At 42.0% G+C, this 19,350-nt stretch overlaps 1 protein-coding gene across 1 annotated transcript in view; it reads left to right on the forward strand.

Annotated features, from left to right (window-relative positions):
* The window catches only part of RHBDF2 (rhomboid 5 homolog 2), a 1,958,103-nt gene that overhangs the window by 1,298,813 nt on the left and 639,940 nt on the right, over positions 1 to 19,350 (forward strand). Inside the window, exons 13-14 of the mRNA XM_044089036.1 lie at positions 3,265 to 3,328; positions 4,272 to 4,366. Of these exons, the coding sequence (XP_043944971.1) occupies positions 3,265 to 3,328; positions 4,272 to 4,366 (159 nt within the window). The remainder of the gene's footprint in view (positions 1 to 3,264; positions 3,329 to 4,271; positions 4,367 to 19,350) is intronic.

A 19,350-nucleotide genomic window follows, 5' to 3' on the forward strand; every position in this document is an offset into this window, starting at 1 on the left:
GGTCCTATCCGTTGTGTCGAGAAGCTCTCAGACTTTGGCAATGGGCAATCTCCTCTCATCGGTTTCTGATAGCAACGCACATCCCCGGCAGGTCCAACCTCTTAGCGGACAGGCTGAGCAGATCCATTCTCATGCCTCACGAGTGGTCTCTCAATCAATCTATAGTGGACCAGATTTTTCTGAAGTGGGGCACACCTTGTTGCGATCTTTTTGCTACTCCCCAAAACAACAAGTGCCCCGACTTTTTCACCCTCTTTCCCCTACCAGGCCAACCCCTGAGAGACTCTCTAACCCAGGATTGGCCCGGGACTTCTGTACGTTTTCCTCCTTTCCCTTGATTCCACAAGTCATTCAGAAAGCCACCGTTTTGAGGGCCAAGTTGATTCTCATTGCCCCTTACTGGCCTCGACAAATTTGGTTTCCGTCTCTGCATCGTCACCTCCTGGTGCAGCCTTGGCATCTGGACCCAGTTCCGGATCTTTTGATCCACCAGTCGGGTCAACAGCACCGGGCCATTCATTCTCTCAACCTCACTGCTTGGTTGCTCCACTTCCTTCCCTAGCCAGGCTTCCTATGATCTCTGATCCGGTCAGAGATATCTTAGTGGCTTCTTTGAAGTCGTCCACCAGAACCGTTTATGCTAGCAAGTGGTGACGTTTTTCCATTTGGGCAAATTCCAGAAATATTGATCCCTTTACTGCTCCTGTGCATTCTGTTTTAGATTTCCTGGCTGAAGTTTTTCAGTCAGGATCTTCTTCATCTACAGTAAAAGTTCAACTGGCTGCTATTTCCAAGTATCATGTTGGCTTGCAAGATCATAACATTATGTCACATAGACTATGCAAGGCCTTTCTGAGAGGAGTGTTTCTCCTGAAGCCGCCATTTAAACATCCTCCTCCTCAATAGGATCTGAATTTAATGTTAGCATCCTTAATGTTACCACCCTTCGAACCGTCTGCTTCATGTTCATTGAAATTATTGACCTGGAAAACTATATTTTTACTGGCTGTCACTTCAGCAAGAAGGGTTTCCGAGATTCAAGCTCTCTGCATCAGTTCCCCTTACTTGGTCTTTCACAAGGACAGGGTATCCTTGAGAACAAATCCGTCCTTTCTTCCCAAAGTTGTTTCTCAAACTAATATTAATCAATCTATCGACTTACCAGTCTTTTTCCCTAATTATTCGGACAAAGCAGAGCAAAAGCTTCATTTTTTGGATGTCCATCGTCAGCTCAGGTACTATTTGCATAGGAATAGACAATTCAGGAAATCAGAGCAATTATTTGTCTCCTATGCAGAAAACAGGAAAGGTCTTCCGGTATCAAAAGTGACCTTATCCAGATGGTTGTCTTCCACCATTTCTTACATGTATTCGCTCAGAGGCAAGCAACTACCTTCTAAACCGAAAGCACACTCAACCAGGAGTCTATCCACTTCTGCAGCTTTTCAGGATAGAGACTACCCATCGATACCATTTGTGCAGCAGCTACTTGGGCCACTCCTCATACCTTTGTCTCTCATTACAAATTGGATTTGGCCTCTAGGGACAGGGCCAGTTTTGGTTCCACAATTCTCAAGAGTCTGTTCCATTGAGCCACCTGGGATACAGGTGCTAGGGACGCGGTCCCATCCAGCAAGAATGAAGGCGAGATTGACAACTTAACATTTAGAAGTTATGTACCTACCATAACGTTCCATGTTAGTTGTCTTCTCGCCTTCTTTCTTCGTCCTCCCTCCTTCCCCCTGGCCTGGACAGATCTTGAAGAGTTTCCTCTTCTCAGGTTGTTTCCTCCTGATCCTTCATTAGAGGACTCCTTTACTATGAACTTGGTTTTCCTAGATATATTAGGTTAGTCCTTAGCAGGGTATGTTAGCTACCAAACGAGATCTGAGGTAGTCCCGCCTTGCATCATGGGATATAGGGTTGCCTCGAGCTGGTAAAAGGAGTTCTCAAGCTAAGCAAGTGCCGAGTCGGAGCCGAGGATCGGCTCCGAACCCATCCAGCAAGAAAGAAGGCGAGAGAAGACAACTAACATGGAACGTTATGGTAGGTACATAACTTCTAATTAATATGGTTTGTTTTTTCATCACTGAGAAAGGCAGGTTGCTGAAACCGTTCTGCTAGTGCGGTGTTTTTGGTGTAGCCACAATGTTGTTTTGTTGTTCTTTCGGCTTTTCCCGGTTAGGGGTCACCACTGCGGAACTCTGGTCCGCTAATGATTGGCAGTAGATTTTTATGGTGCCGAGGTGCCAGCTCAACTCCCAATCTTCAACGAAGGCACCCCCGCATGTCTTTCAAACAACACTCAACCACGGGGAGGACATGCAACGGGAGAACCTCTTGCTGTGAGGCGACAACGCTACCGCTGCACCACCGCGGCTTTTGGTGTAGCCATAATAAAATACATTTATATTTTTTTACTACTTTGGTGCTGGCCTTTTTGTTTGACATTAAGTTTAAAAGTCATCTGAAATACAGTTTCTAAAATGTGTAAAAATAGTCTAAGGCAATTATGTATGTCTTGCATTTCTCTTACCAGTTATTGCTTTAAAAAACTGTCTGCATTTGGTTTATGTAAAAGACAGACATTTTTTACTCATCTCAAGCTTTTTTGTCTGCACTGTATGCTAGACCTTTGCAAAGTGTTTTTGTTTTAGAATTAAATCTTACAGGACCGAAAAAAGATGGTATGGATGTATAAATTTGTAGTTGCATGACAAGATCGCCAAAGGGTGAGGTTCATTAGTTGTAGTTCCACAAAAAGGTTTAAAAAGGATGAGGTTCATTGGTTATAGATGCATGACAAGATCTACAAAAGTCAAGTTAATTAACTCATATAAATGAATTTTATTTTTAAGGGTCTGCAGTGAGTAACTTCCGTGTCAGTGTCACTGAAAAATAAGTAGGGATTGTTTACTTTTGTCTTTTAGTAAGTTTAGAAGTAGTTGTGTTGCAACACTAATTTTAAGGCTACTGTTTTGTTAATGAACTACTCGGTGAAAATGTAAGTTTAATTGTACTGAAATCTGGAAGGAAACCTTGATGCTGTAAGAGGACTTGAAGGTAAGATAAATAATGTATTTCTTTCCATTGCACCTGTCTAATAAGTCTACACTGAATTTAATGGTGAAGTTTGCCCTTGAAGGTGCATCCAGGAAACTCATTAAATGTGATGAGCTTGTTTTGCTGTGGCTGTACTATGTGTAACTTAGTAATGTTCATTTTTTAAGCATTTATTTGAGTTTATTCATATTTTAACTGTAGAACATGTGAAGAACCAGCTTCCATTGAGCCTCATGTGTGGCCAGATGATATCACCAAATGGCCTGTAAGTAAGCAAACCTGTTTTCTTTCATTACAAAACCAAAATTAGTTTGCTGTCCAGAAGTATGTCTGCTGAAGTACTCCTTAAGACTGCTTGATAGATTCACAAGTCATGTGATTTATGGTAACATACATTTAAACTTTGTATACTGAGAGGTTGCAAAAATAAGCATTCTTGAGAGAGGACACGAAAAGTACTGTGCACTTTGAATGATCTCTCTGATGGAAGTCAAAGTGAAGCCATTGTTAATATGTTTGCTTGCTTTATACTCTTAAGCTTAATTTAATTTTGATGATTCTCTGAATTACCAGCTACTTTTTATGCAACACATTTTATTTGTAGTATCTGTGATGTTACAGTAACCGATTGGTTTAGCTTGTTCATTCTTTCATCATGATTGACATCGCCTGTTATTTCCTCTGAGATGAGGCGTCATGGAAGCAGCACTTTCACCTAAGGGATTGGGTAGTCTTTTCTTCTGATAGTCAGTTGAGCTGCACAGGTTTGTGCTTTTTTTGTTTTGGTATACAGTGAATACATTTCTTGCTGATTTCTGTTTTGCCAACATTTTCTTTAATAGTAAAATTCAAAACTTCAACAGAACAGGACTCTCTGTATGTAATGCATGTCAACAAAGTGCAAGTTTGAGTTGATTTTTTATAGGAGGTTAAGATGCAAAATCACCGCTCCTGCCACACATTCTTAGTTTAATGTAAACCACCAGCTAATGGTTTTGAACTGATTGCTTATTATCTTCCCTTGAAAGCAAGAAATACTGTTTATTCATTTATGTCAAGTTGTTCATTATTTAGCAATTCACTGTTTGAGACCTTTATATAGATCATTTCATTGACGGTGTTATTTCTGTACATTTTGGGTTTGTCTGTGCATCTTAAATTTCTTGTCAGGATTTCTGAAAGTTTCATTATTTCTTCATTTCCACTAGATCTGCACACACCAGCCAAAACATAACCTGACTGGTTTGAAACATATGGATTGTGAAATCAAAGGCAGACCCTGCTGTCTAAACACCAAAGGAAGGTGAGATTTGCTTTATGGCAATGCCATTTATAAGGTGGAAACATGGAATGCTGCATGCATATGTTTAAATAGTGTTACAAGCATTTATTGTTAAGGCAAAATAATGCGCGCGTGGGTGTGTATATACATGTATATGTATAGACATACAGTAAATATAAAAAGTGTACACACCCCTGTTAAATGCCATGTTTTTGTGATATAAAAAAATGAGACCACAATAAATAATTTCAAAACTTTTCCCACCTTTAATGTGACCTATAACCTGTGCAATTCAATTGAAAAACGAATTTGTTAGGGGAAAAAATAAAGTACAATAATCTGGATGCATAAGTGTGCACACCCTTAAACTAATACTTTGTTGAAGCACCTTTTGATTTAATTACAACATTTAATCTTCTTGGATAACACACCTGCCATCAGTTAGAGAGACCAATTAACCCTAAATAAAGTTCAGCAGTCCTAGTAGGATTTTCCTGACATTTACTCAGTTGCCTGCTACAGCAGAAAACATGGTTCACAGAGAGCTTACAAAGCATCAAAGGGATCTTATTGTTGAAAGGTATCAGTCAGGAGAAGGGTTCAAAAAAACTTCCATAGCATTGGATATACCATGGAACACAGTCATCAAATAGTGGAGAAAATATGGTACAACAGTGACTTTGCAAAGAACTCTACGTCCTTCCAAAATTGATGAAAAGACTAGATAAAAAACTGGTCAGAGAGGCTGCTAAAAGACCTACAGAAACACTGAAGGAGCTGCAGGAATTTCTGGCAAGTACTGTTTGTGTACTGCATGTGATAATTCTCCCATATTCTCCATATGTTTGGACTTTGGGGTGGGGTTGCAAGTCGGAAGCCTTTTCTTACACAGAAAAACATCCAGGCCCAGCTAAAATTTGCAAAACAATACATCAGGTCTCCCAAAAGCATGTGGGAAAATGTGTTGTGGCCTGATGAAACCAAGGTTGAACTTTTTGGCCACAATTCCAAAAGGTACGTTTGGCATAAAAATAACACTTCTCATCACCAAACGAACACTATCCCCATGGTTAAGCATGGTGATGGCAGTATCATGCTTTGGGGTTGCTTTTCTTCAGCTGGAACTGGGAACTGGGGCTTTAATCAAGGTGGAGGGAATTATGAACAGTTCCAAATACCAGTCACTTTTGGCCCAAAACCTTCAGGTGTCTGCTAGAAAGCTGAAGATGAATTTCACCTTTCAACATGACACCAAGCATACATCCAGATCAACAAAATAATGGCTTCACCTGAAGAAAATTAAAGTTTTGGAATGACCCAGCCAGAGCCCAGACCTAAATCCAGTAGAAAATCTGTGTGGTGGCCTGAAGAGGGTTGTGCACAAGAGATGCCTTCGCAATCTGACAGATTTGGAGCACTTTTGCAAGGAAGAGTGGGCAAATATTGCCAAGTCAAGATGTGCCATGCTGATAGACTCCTTCCCAAGAAGACTGAATGATGTAATTAAATCAAAAGGTGCTTCAACAAAGTATTAGTTTAAGGGTGTGCTCACTCAACCAGCATATTGTATGTTTTTTTATTTTTTATATATTTTGTCCCCTAACAGATTTGTTTGTTTTTCAATTGAATTGTATAGGTTATTGGTCACATTAAAGGTGGGAAAAGTTTTGAAATGATTTATTGTGGTCTCTTTTTTTTATATATAACAAAATTCTGGCATTTTAACGGGTGTGTATATTTTTATATCCACTGTGTGTATGTATATATATATATATATATATATATATATATATATATATATGAAATCCTATTACTGGTTTTCTGGAATCCCTTCTAGGATGTTGCCCTCATTTTCAACTCTCTTTTTCTCTTTAGGGTGCTTCTTATTTGCAGTTGTTTTTCCTACTGTACAGGTACTTTTGCATTGATGGTCATAACCTGAATGTTAGACGTCTATAATCAAATGACTAAAAAAAAAAATTGAAAATTCACAATGATAACATTTTTCAGCACAGTACACATTTGGTCATATTTTTGTAGTAGGAGAAGCCTCTGCAGCACCCTGTGTGGTTGGCTGTTTTCAACACTGGATCATGTTTACAGTAGCCTAAGCTGTTTGGGTTATCCTGATAATCAGACAGCTTTTCAGTGTTTGATGGATGCTTTCTACATGCTGTAACTGCCAGGAGCTCAAGCAGAGATTTATATGAAAGGCAGTTAGAGCACCAAACGCTTCAGATTTTTCTCGCCACCAAAATATGTGGGCTTCATGGTGATGACAATCTGCTAATGTTCCTTCAAGGCTGGCCAGGTAATTTCCCTTCAGAGGGAATAAACTTCCACTAAATTATTTTTGTGAAGAACAGCTGTTTCTCTGTACCTAGGAAATGTTATATTTTGAAATGTCTTTCCTTGTAAAGGGATGTTTTGAGTTGAGAATGCTTGTGTGGAAAAAAAAAAACTTGGATTAAATCCTTTTTTTGTTTAATTTTTCTACATTATGTAGAACAGGCAGGATATTGTGTTTTGGGGTACTGCGCTTTTTTTTTTTTTTAAATATTTTTAGCTCAAGACTTGACATGAATGGTCACATGCTTTACTGAGTCATGCAAGCTCTGCTTCTCACTTTGCTGGTACTTCTTTGCCTAAATCATGCAACAGACATCAATCTCTCTCCTCAGTTCTTTCTCCCATCCACAAGAAGTTTATTTCTTGAGAATCTTAGGCCTCGGCCAGCTCTATCACCATCTAAGCCATCGATGGTTGATTCTGTTATGGCCAGACTGAGTTCTCCTGTCTGTTGTTTGATGTTTCTTGGTTCCTCTGGAGTAGTATCAATAGCTACCAAGGATCAAAGGCTTTTCATATCCTCTGCAGCTGTTCATTAGCCCTTACAGGGCAAGGGAGAATCACTCTTGTTCTCAGGGAAGGTAGTTTATTAAGGTTTACCACTTAAATGAACCAAGTGCTTGTCTTCCAGGGTAGTTCACCTACCATGTGTCATTCGTTTTCCAGGACGTTTCTCAGGAAAACAAAACCAGTGAGGTATGTAATGTTTTCTGTTCTGTCTTGGACAGAGAAGGCTTACTAGGCTTCTTGCTTAGAACATGGTTATTTCTGCTTCTCCACTGAATGTTCATGTGAAAGGAAAAAGATTTCCATCTATTCTGTCACAAATTCCTAGTCACAACAGCAGGGAGTTGGAAGGGGCGCATTCTTCAGTCTGTTAGAGACGAGTATTTCTTCATATTTCCCACCAGTGTAGTTTTCCTTTTCAGAATCTATAGGCTCCAGTGCAATTTTTCTGGAATACTTTTCAGATAAGCCCAATTTAGGGACCCCTTCTTTTCATTTTATTATTGTTGTTCTCTCTCTCTTTGTTTATTTAAAATATATATTTAATTCCTGTGGGAATTTTTACTTGTAACAGTGTTTGTTTGGTTTCAGTCCATGCAAATGCTTGTTTTTGCTGTTTCTGAGGAAACATTCAGTATTTTTCTCAGAAGTGCACTGTATATGTGTGCTGTTAGACACTAGGGGTTTCCAGATGCAGTCAGAACTGGAAATTAATCTTACCTATCTCTACTGTTGTTAGTCTGCTTTATTTTCATCTTTTGACAGGAAAATATTGCATTAGTTGGATTTTTTCAGCATTTTTACATTATGTACCATCTCTTTGGATGTGCTGTGGGTGTTGTTAACATCTGATCATGAATTTTTACTGTGATTGAAGTAATTTGAATGTATTATGGAGATTTTAATTCTCTGACAAGAAAACAAAGTTTAAATTGGTATCAAACATTATTTTATGGCTGTTTAATGTGATTAAAGTTTGTGGAGCTAATTTTTAACACTGTTTTGGCATATTGGTTGTTTTTTGTTTGGACTTTATGTACTAAAAATTATTTAACTTTCTGTTTTAAAAGAATTCTGAACGTATTTCAAACTTTTTTGTGGTAATAGAACAGTTTAGCAGAGTTTAGTTGTTTGAGGATGTACTTATTACTAGAAACTTTAAGTGCTTATTGTGATTTTTTATTCAGTACTGTCAGTTATTCTGGATGGTCTTCTCGCCACTGACTAGATGGACCCTGACTTTGGTATCCCTCCATTAAATCTGGTTCACCTAAAAAGAAAAAAAAATCAAAATAGGCCTTGGCCTGTGATTAGTGATCTGTTGGGGCCACTGTTTAGGTCGCAGACCACTTTCCTTTTACGCCCCATCGCCCTGTGGTGTAGCTTTGCCAGTCACTATGGAACAGGGGTTAGTCGCATCTTCCAGGGCTGTTGCAGTACCTGGTGCAGGTATTGGAGAACCCCAAACCCTTTTAGATACAAGAGTAATCCAGGGTAAGACCCCTTGCTACACATAATACTCTGTCCCAGTGTATTTTATCTAGTAGTGAAGTTCACAAGAAAAAGAAAAAACAGCTTCATCATACATCTGATAGAGATTACAGCTGTTTATTAGGCTCATGTGGTTTCCCTGGTTAAGAGTATTCTGCAGACAGGTAAATCTGGAACTTGTGTTCCCATACATTGCTTTAGTATTAGTTTGGCTAGAGACCTTTTTGCTGTTTTCAGAGAATGATGAATCTGATGAGGACCATGATGATTTCCTAGCTGACACTGAATCCAGTTACCCTTATTCTTCAGAAGGTGAACATGAGCTTAAGTCCAAACAAGTGTTCACATTTTTCTCAGATGATTGCTAGATTTAGTGATGTTTTTGCTTGGGAGCAGTAGGGAACTACTCCAAGGCTAGGCGTATATAGCCTTCTAGAGGATGAGATTCCCAATTCTGTGGTTGTCTTCCATCTCTTACCAGCCTTGAAAAGCATTTATAGCACTACCTACAGACACCAGTGTCCATTCCAGCAGTCCCTAAAAAGGCTCAGTGAAAATGTGGGGTCTCCTTGGATAAAAGGTCTCTCTCCCTGTGTAACTGCTGACCCAGCTGCAATCTCCCTGGCTGCCTGCTCAAGTTAGACAGTCCTTGGCTTAATCTAATCCAGCACCCCCTGATAAATAGGGGAAATGGTTAAGTCTTCAGAGCAAAAGGATGTCTCTTTATAGTAATCTAGCCTTTAGAATATTAGGATAGCAAGGCTACATGTGGAAATATATTTGTGTGTGCGTGCGTGTGTGTACAGTTTGGATGATTTTAATGCTTCCGTTTCCTGAAGAGCAGAAGTCTTATATGAATGAAATTCTCTCTATTTTGACTTGGGTTTCAAAACATGATTTGAGAGGTGTACTTGAATGTGCAGATACTGCTCAAGAAATGCATAATCAGAACATCTCTGATGATTTAAAAGCCGAAATTTTGAGTGCACCTTTAAGTTCTGAATGGGCCTTTTGTTACACAGATTTGCAAACAGTGCAGTCCATTCATCCATCCTCAACCCCGTTTTCCCATTTTGCACATGAGGGTCGGGTTTCACGTCAACAGTGATAATCATCTTGAGCTAAGGTAGCCCTGCCATGGTATTTCATCCATACCACACACACACAAACAACCAGTTTAGAGTATTCAATCCACCTACTGCATGTCTTTGGAATGATAGAGGCAAATTAATACATGGGGTATCTAGGATGTTTTATGTACCCAGGTTCTCCCCAAGCAAGGATTCTTCCTTCAAAGGGCAGAACAAACAAAAATCCCAGCCAGAGGATTCAACAGGAAATGTCAGGTGGATAATTCTTCGAAAACAAAGATGAGGGGTTAAATCCAGAATCTAAAAGGGATTACCTGGCCATGTGCTGAACTGGTTGTGGATGGTAACACCCACACTAAACAGGAAGTAATAGCCAATCTGCCAGCTGACAAATTTGGAGTAAACTTTACCCTCCCCCTTTCCCTTCCAGTTATCCCCCAAAGTATACCTGCCACTATTCCTCAACCTAATATCTCCAGAGAGCAGGCCATCTTGATGCTCTCCAAGACCAAAAACATGGCATCAATGGGACCAGACAACATCCCAGGTTACCTTTTAAACAACTTAAAACATGACCTAGCAAGACCCATTTGGATCACTTTTTCACTGCAGCCAGAGAACTGGCTATGTTCTGGTGGAATGAAGAACAACAGCAGTAATCCCTTTGTGCAAAGGGGGACCATCAGCTGATCCTGGGAATTATAGGCCCGTAAGATTGACTAGCCTTATCTGCAAGGCCCTGTAAAAGAACAATCATGGACCTTATTAACAATGATATAGGTAATCTCTAAACTCTGGACCCAACCCAGTTTGGATTCCTTAAAGGTAAGTCATGTCTATTAAACATGGCTGACGTCTTCAAGAAAGTCACCATGGCTCTGGACAAGGGAAAGACAGCAGATACCACCTATCTTGACCTAGCCAATGCATTTGACGCAATCCCCCCTCAGGTATATTAGAGAAACTCTTCCAACCGGGAATTGTTCCCTACATTACCAGGTGGGTAGCCAACTGGCTCACTGACAAGACACATGCTTTCAAAGAGGGTGACATTACCTCTAGCAAAAGACCAGTAGCCAGTGCCATACCACAGGGTTCTGTGATTGACCCCTTGCTGTTTGGAATTAATTTCTCAGAAATACAGGCAAACTTGGACAGCCGGTGGCTGACCAAGTTCACTGTTTGCAAATTGAGAGCAATTGTTGAGTCACCAAAGATGTTAATATACTGCAGACAGGGTTAATGCAGACAAATGATTGGTGCCAAAGCCAAGGATTAAAGCTAAATGCAAAAAATGCATTATTATTCCCTTTGGGAAAGCGGACATCCCTGCTAATTACATTAGAGACATCATCCCCCCCCCCCAAGTGTAGCCCCAATGCTATATGATCTGGTATTCAGGCTGATAGGCTGAACTTTGACCACTACGTAGCCATAGTAGTAAGGAAATCCTTCTGTTTAGCACATCTTATAACTAAAGGCATTGCATCTAGATCAAAGGATAATTCCATTATACATGTCCCTCATCAGGCCAGTAAATGAGTACAGTGTTCCCTTTTGCATGTACCTCAGCAGACAGCTGCACCAATTGGAAACCACAGAGGTTTCTCACCAAGAAGATACAGGGTACACAAAACAAGTCTTGCACAGAAAGACTGAAAGCCCTGTCATTGTATTCTGTCTCCTACAGGTTGCTAAGGGTTGAGCTGTGCCTGACTTACAGGGCGGTCTGTGACCCAGCCCTGATGGAAATGCTATGCATTTGTAAATAAAACTGCACGGGTCACTCGCTCCAAGGATGTTAACCTAGCCTCTCATATGAACAGGTCATGCTGGTGAGAGAGATCTCCCAGAAGACTGCCACTTCTCTGGAACAATTTATTTATTGACATTTGTTGACCGGGAAAGTCCACTGGGTCAAAGATCCATTTTCAGTGGAGGCCCGGGGAGAAAAGCTCCAAAAAGTTACAAACATTTTTTTTTTTTTTTTTTTTTTTTTTTTATACAAAATGTTTAAAAGGTATAAGCAAAATTACAGATTACAATAATAACATTAAAGCAGTGATTCAGTGAATTCAATTGAATGTACTTTTCCAAGTCATGTAGTGAAAACAGTTACACAACAAGACAAAGGTATTAAACCTAATTATATAGTTTGAATGGGTAGAAATAAGAAAAAAACATGAGTAACAGATGGAGACTACTTGTTAGAAGTTGTTAGATAAACTCATTATTTAAGGTGGTTTGATCATGTGATTACAGGAACATATTTGGTTATTAAGGTAGTATTTTTTAATGTTGATTTAAATGTTTTAGTAGAGTCTAGTTGAGTAATAGAGGGTGGCAGAGCATTCCGAAGTTTGGCGACTGTATGGGAATAAAGCATTGCCCAGCTCTCTTGTTGGGTTTGGCTATGGTTAGAAGTTGTTTATTAGAAGACCTAAGATTTCAGGTTGGGGTATATGCTTGTAGCGGATTTTGAAGAGAAGGGCAGTCATTTGCGTTATATATTTGTGGGCAAGAGTTAGTTGGGTGTATTATAGGTAATGGGGGAATTCAAGCCGGTTTAAAGTTTTAATGGCTAGGCAATGATGTGTGCATGTTGGCATATTGAAGGCAAATTTTGCTATCTTGTAGTAGCATGATTGTAATTTATTCATGAGGTATGTGTGTAGGTTAGTGAAAATTAGGGATACCATAGAGGAAGGTAGGGAGAAGTAGACTGTTGGCCAGTTTTAATTTGGTAGACATGTCTAAAAAGAGATGTGAAGTTGTTCAATCTCGCCGTTTGTTCTTACACGTGGGTTCAGCCGATCCATCGGCTCTGAGTCGGCCACTTTCCAAGCTCTAGATCTCTGAGAAGCTCGAGAGGCAGTCCCTATCCCATGATGCTCTGCTGCCAAACCCCAAATCTAGTTTGCCGCTGCAACAGATCCCACGATCTTCAGAGAAAGCTCGGGCCAATATCTTTTTTCTTATAATTTGGATATTTAGACTTATAATAACCATCAGGGATCTGATACTTAGTGTGGCTTCACATATTCCTTGTCTTTTTTGTGGTTTAGAGTAGGTGTCTAAGCTTGTATTTTGTCCTTTAGTTCGGAACGATTTGCTCCTAGGCCTTTGGCCTTCTTGATTTACTCTACTTGACAGGGCTCTGTCAAATTTAATACCCTATCCCTTTATATTCTGTAATCCTGTATTGAGCATTTGTTTTTTATTTATTGTATCCCTTTTCTATAGTTATTGCAGTTCAGGGATCTGAACTTTCTAAGCTGTTTTTGTGGAGTTATTACGACTGATTGGTCAATTTTCATAATGTCAGAGAAGCAAAAATCTGGGTTTAAAAAGTGTGACTGTGGACAAAAGATGTCCATCATGGATAATCATATTTCTTGTGTTTATTGTTTGGGCCCACTACTTTTACAGGAGGATTGCTCTATCTGCCATTCCTTCAGTGGCAGGTTGTTATTAGGGAGGAGAAGGAAATTGGTAGATAGAGGACTGTTGAAATCGGACTTCCAGGATACATTGGATAAGACTGACCAGACCTCGAAGGGGTCGAAGTCATCTAAGGTGTCTTCGGAGCACAAGCCTTCAGCTCCAAGCATCTCTGGCAAGACTCGGTCACCGGCTCCACAGCCTTCGGAGCTGTGCACCGAGATCTTGCCTCGTAGCCAAGTCATTGTGTTGGAACCGGTGTTGGGGATTTTGAAGTCTCCGATCCTCAAGTCGGTGGCTTCTTCGGCTCCTTCAACCCATTGTTTCAGTACCCTTTCTGACATCGATGTGGACCGAGTCTTTTGGTGAACCCGGCCCTGTCCAAATTGCTTGCAGCTTCGACCCAGTTGGCTTCGAAGCCTACGACCCCTCCTTCCACTAGTTGTGCTCCTCCTCCGAGGCCAGTTGAGCCTTCAGAGCCAGAAAGAGAAGATCTGATAATGGTGGAACCCTCGGAGTCGAAGCCTGTTCCAGTGCTCTCGGCTCCTTCGACCTTGACTTCTTTGGTTCTGATTGAAGAGTCTCTGAGCCAACACTCTCGCTGGTTCTGAGGGGGGGGGGTTAAACCAACGCTTCAGTTCCGACTCTCCCTTTCGGGGCTTCGGCGCAGATGAGCTTGGTTCCGTCCACTGGTTCGGAGCCTGGGGTCTCGGCCCCTGGGAGGCTACTGTCTTCTTTGGAACTGGCGGACTCCTTGGGTCGGGAAACTGGTGCCTTCAATGCCATGAGGAAGGTCATGTCTACTAAGACCCTTACTACTTTGGATCCTTCCTCTTCCTTCCCTAAAGGGCCGTGCTCTATCTCTACATCACAGGTTCCCACTAAGCGTCGAGACCCAGAGCCTCATGTAACCCCATTGGGTGACCCCTACTTGACTGAGACTTCATCAGATGCCCCCACTGATGAAGTCCCCGGGAAAAGACTGTGTAAGAGGAGGCATTTAGATTCCCCCCAGGAATCCTTAACATCAAACACCGACTTGGAGGAATCAGAAGGGTCCCCACGGTCCTCCTCTGACTATGTCTCTTTTGCAGGCATCCTTGAAATACTAAGGCAGAGGGGTGACTGGCAGTCCCTTACCCCTACTGAGGATGAGTCGGTGCTCCTGAAGGCCTTTGGGTCTCAACCCTCCACCTCCTGGGTTACTCCGCCTTTCAATGAATTAATGGACTTGATTGGTCGAAAGGCGTGGGAGTCTCCTGATTCTATGGAACCGGTCCCTCGGAGGCCCAACAAATTTATTACCTACCCTCAGGATAAGTCCTTTCGTACAAAAGGAGTTCCCGTTGATGCCATGGTGGTGGCGGCCACCAAGAAAGAGATGTCAGACACCTCTTCCTCTGTCCATCCTCCTAATAGAGATTCCAGGACGATGGACAGATATGGGAAACGCATCTTTAGTTCTGCGACTTTTGCAATGAGATCGCTTAAATATTTAACCCATTTTACCCATCTTCAACGAGATCTCCTAAAAGAGCTTGGAGATGCTCTACAGGGCAACACAGGTGATGCTGTCTCCCAGAAAGTGACGGCACAGCTTAACACCCTTAATTCCATTGTAAACTCGTCCATGAGGCTCATTTCTTATGCAGCCGAGGGATTGAGCCAGGCAGCGGGTTCAGCGATAGCTCTGCGGACACCATGCTGGATCCGCTTATGCTCCTTTGCGGAAGCCTTCAAGTCTTCCTTTGTAAATACCCAATTTGATGGCTCTTCCTTGTTTGGGCCCAAAGTCAAGGAGACACTCACTAGGTGTGAGCAGGAAGGAAAGACTCTATCTGCCGTAGGAGTCTTTTTTTTCCACCCCCACTAGACCATACCCCAAAGGGTAGAAAGGTGGAAAAATGTGGTTCCGAAAGTCCCAAGGAGCTTTCCAGAACACACGTAGTGAAACCCCCTCCAGGAGCAGAGGGGGGGGGTATAATGGTAGACGCTGCCTAGGTGGCAGAGGGGGTCCGCAGAACCAGGGTGACAGGAAGCAATTTCCTGGCAAACCCTATCAGTGCTCCTGAGAGGAGGCCCGACCGTCCTACTCTGGAGGCAGTCGGGGGTCGCTTAGCTTCATACCCAGGCACCTAGCTAGGAATTGCATCAGATTCATGGGTAAAAAGCATAATCAACAAAGGCTACATCATTCCCTTTTCAGAATTCCCTTCCATTCGAATTCCAGATGTTCCACCCAGTCTGCAGAATCTAGCAGCCGTAGAAGTTCAGAGGCTGCTGGAAAAAAGTCATCCAGCCAGTCCCGGCCGACCAAAGAGGATCCAGAATTTACTCCAGGTTCTTTTTAGTTCCAAAGAAAACAGGGGACTGGAGGCCCATCTTAGACCTCAGCAAACTCAACTCTTTCGTCAAAAAGGAAAAGTTTTGGATGGTCATGCTTCAGTCGATAATCCCGTTTCTCGAAACGGGCGATTGGATGTGCTCGATAGATCTCAAGGATGCGTACTACCACATAAACATGGCCAGGCCATCCAGAGATCACTTGCATTTCCGGCTGGAGGCCAGTCACTACCAATTCCAAGCTGTGCCCTTTGGTCTCACCACAGACCCCAAAGTGTTCACCAAATGCATGGCAGTTGTCATGGCTCACCTAAGAAGTTTATAGGGATTACACTGTCAGCCTGTGTTCCCAGTTGGGCATAACCTTAAATTTCGAAAAATCTGCTTCATCTCCTTCGCAGCATATTTCCTTTATAGGAGCAGATCTAGACACCACCACCGCCCTGGTCAGATTGCCTCAAGAATGAGTAATCTCTTTACGAAACCAAGTGTCCCTTTTGTTGATGGAAAAGAAAGTCCCTGCATTCCAAGTTCTGAAGCAGTTAGACACCATGGCAGTGACTCTCATAGCGGTTCCTCTGGGGCGCATGCACATGAGGATACTCTAGTGGTTACTCTTCACACAGTGGTCTTATCAACAACTTCCAGTGTCACACAAGATTCTGCTGACAAATACTTGCAAAAAGGACCTCCTTTGGTGGTTGAACAGCTACCAAGTTACTGTAGGTCATCCATTTGTACTCCCCCCTCCCACAGCCACAGTGACCACAGATGCTTCCCTGATAGGGTGTGTGTGTGTGGGGTGGGGGGCTGTGTCAGGAAAGAACTGTCCAAGGTACTTGGTCAGAGATGGAATCCAGTTTGCAAGTCAGTGTCTTGGAGTTGAGAGCGGTATTCCTAGCGTTGCAACACTTTCATGACTCTCTACCTCGAGACGATTGCAATACAGACAGACAACATGTCCGTAGTCTGGTACATCAACAAGCAAGGGAGAACCAGATCTTACCCCTTATACTGAGAGGCCCTGAGAATTTGGCAGTGGGCTGTATCCACCGGGTGCTTCCTGATAGCAACGCACATCCCGGGGTCATGCAACGTGATAGCGGACAAATTGAGCAGAGCCATTCTATTGCCTCACGAGTGGTCCCTCAAAGAACGAGTGGCAGAAAGGATATTCTACAAATGGGGCCAGCCTTGCTGCGACCTTTTTGCATCCCCGAGGAATGCCAAATGCAGAAGGTACTTTGCCCTGTACCCTCCACTGAGGGACATTTCAAGTGACAATTGGCCCTCGGGTCTCCTATATGCCTTTCCTCCATCCCCGCTGATCCCCAAATTTTTACAGAAAGCCAAAAGCCTGGGAAGGACTGTTATTCTGATAGCCCCATTTTGGCCTCGGCAGATATGGTTCCCCTGCCTTTAACAATACCAAGTGGAAGAACCTTGGGTTCTGGACCCAGTGCCAGAACTTCTGACTCATTCATCGGGAGTTCTTCACCCCTCTCTTGTATCCTTCATACTGACAGCTTGGCTGCTCCACTTCCCAACCTAGCCAGGTCTCATGATTTGGCTCCCACGGTTCAGCATATTCTGGTTTCCTCTCGTAAAGTCTCCACCAGGAAACTATACAACAGCAAATGGAAACAGTTTGTTCATTGGGCCTCTCAACATGGTATTGATCCCTTTATTGCCCCTATTCATAGCATTCTGGAATTTTTGACTTCACTTTTCCACGGTGGTGTGGCAGCCACTACTATAAGGGTTCAATTGGCTGCCATATCTAACTTCCATGTGGGATGCGGAGGTTCTAACATTGTCCCACAGATTATGTAAAGCCTTTTTGAAAGGGACTCATCACCTTCGACCCCCTATCAGACATCTGATTACTCCCTGGAATCTAAATGTGGTGCTGTCTCAACTCATGCTTCCCCCTTTTGAGCCCGCATCTTCTTGTCCGTTGAAGTTCCTTTCTTGGAAGACCATTTTCTTACTGGCCATTACTTCGGCACGTAGAGTTTCTGAACTTCAAGCAATCTCTATTAGGCCTCCATATTTGGTCTTTCACCCCGACAGGGTGTCTCTAAGAACAAATCCATCCTTTCTCCCGAAGGTCTGTTCCGAAGCGAACTTGAACCAGTCCATTGAACTTCCCACTTTTTTCAGGAATCATGCCAGTAAATTGGAATACATGTTGCATAAGCTTGATGTTCACAGACAATTGAGATATTATTTGGACAGAACAAAAGAATTCAGAAAATCAGATCAACTATTTGTTTCCCATGCAGACAATAAGAAGGGCCTTTCGGTATCCAAAGTTACGTTGTCCAAATGGCTTTCTGATTGTATAAAGTTTGCATATTCTTCATCCATCAACCTTTAGAACGTGAAGTGAAAGCTCATTCTATCAGGGCTGTTTCTACATCCTTAGCTCACGCAGTTTGTTTACCTTTTGACACCATTTGTGCAGCTGCTAGTTGGTCCAAACCTCATACGTTTATTACTCATTACAAAGTGGACAGGGCCTCCAGGGACAGGGCTTCCTTTGGTTCCACCGTTCTCGGGAATGTACTTCCGTGAGCCGCCCAGGATTAGGGTGCTTGGGACGCTACGCACTTGTAAGAACAAACAGCGAGATTGAACAACTTCTCATAAAGAAGTTATGTTCTTACCATAACGTTCCATGTGAATTGTTCATCTCATCTTTGTTCTTACACTCCCTCACACCCCCCCCCCCCCCATGTTCTGGAAGAACGGGTATGGCTGGTGGTCTGTTTGATCTTACTAGTATCCTCTTGTCAGCCAGGTTATCTTTTAACTAATTGTAAATAGTTACTTTATTATATTGGGTTGCTTAGTTGTGTTTCTTGCTGGGTTCAGCAAACTAGATCTGGGGTTTGACAGCAGAGCATCATGGGATAGGGACTGTGTCTCGAGCTTCTCAGAGATCTAGAGCTTGGAAAGTGGCCGACTCGGAGCCGATGGATCGGCTCTGAACCCACATGTAAGAACAAAGGCGAGATGAACAACTCACATGGAACGTTATGGTAAGAACATAACTTCTTTTTTATGCCTATAGAGCTTACCTAGCTTGAAATGGGTCTTTTTGATTGCGTTAAATACATGATTCTCAAAGGAGAGTTTTTCATCAGTTGTAATTCCCTTTAGTTTTGATGTTTTTACAAGCTCAATTTTAGTATTGTTTTGTGAGAATATCTTAAAGTCAAGAGTTACAGGTTTGGAAGAGAACAGTAATAGTTTTGATTTTTTTAGGATTAATTAGCAGTTGAGCCTGATTTACCTATGATTTTATAGATGCAAATCCTTTTTGTGTTGACAAGGCTATCTGAGAAGTTGTTAGAAGTGGCTATTGTCAAATCGTCAGCATATTGGATGAGAGTCCTTTGTTGGGATGCTTTATGGAGGTTAAATATATTAAAAAGCAGAGGCCCAAGAATAGACCCTTGGGGAACCTTCCTGTATTGTTGATTAGATATTCAGATTGTTTTGCCATTTGACAGATGCTTTCTCTTGTGAAGATAGTTTTGAAACCAAAGTGATTGAGTGTGGGGAGCAATTTATGGACTCAGGCTGTAATAGTAGTTTAGGGTATGCCACTTTATCAAAAGCCTTTGATAGTTCTAGTAATATAATTGAACTTACCAGTCCAGCATCAAGAGCTTTGTTTACCGTACTGGTAAATGAAAGTAAGGCTGTGATTGCGCTGTGTGCTGGCTGAAAGCCGTGTTGAGTGGGTGACTAAATTATTGTTAGTGTGATATTTAA

The sequence above is a fragment of the Protopterus annectens genome, chromosome 12.part0 (genome assembly GCF_019279795.1).
Source record: "Protopterus annectens isolate FY-2018-M chromosome 12.part0, PAN1.0, whole genome shotgun sequence".
Taxonomy (NCBI): Eukaryota; Metazoa; Chordata; order Ceratodontiformes; family Protopteridae; genus Protopterus; species Protopterus annectens.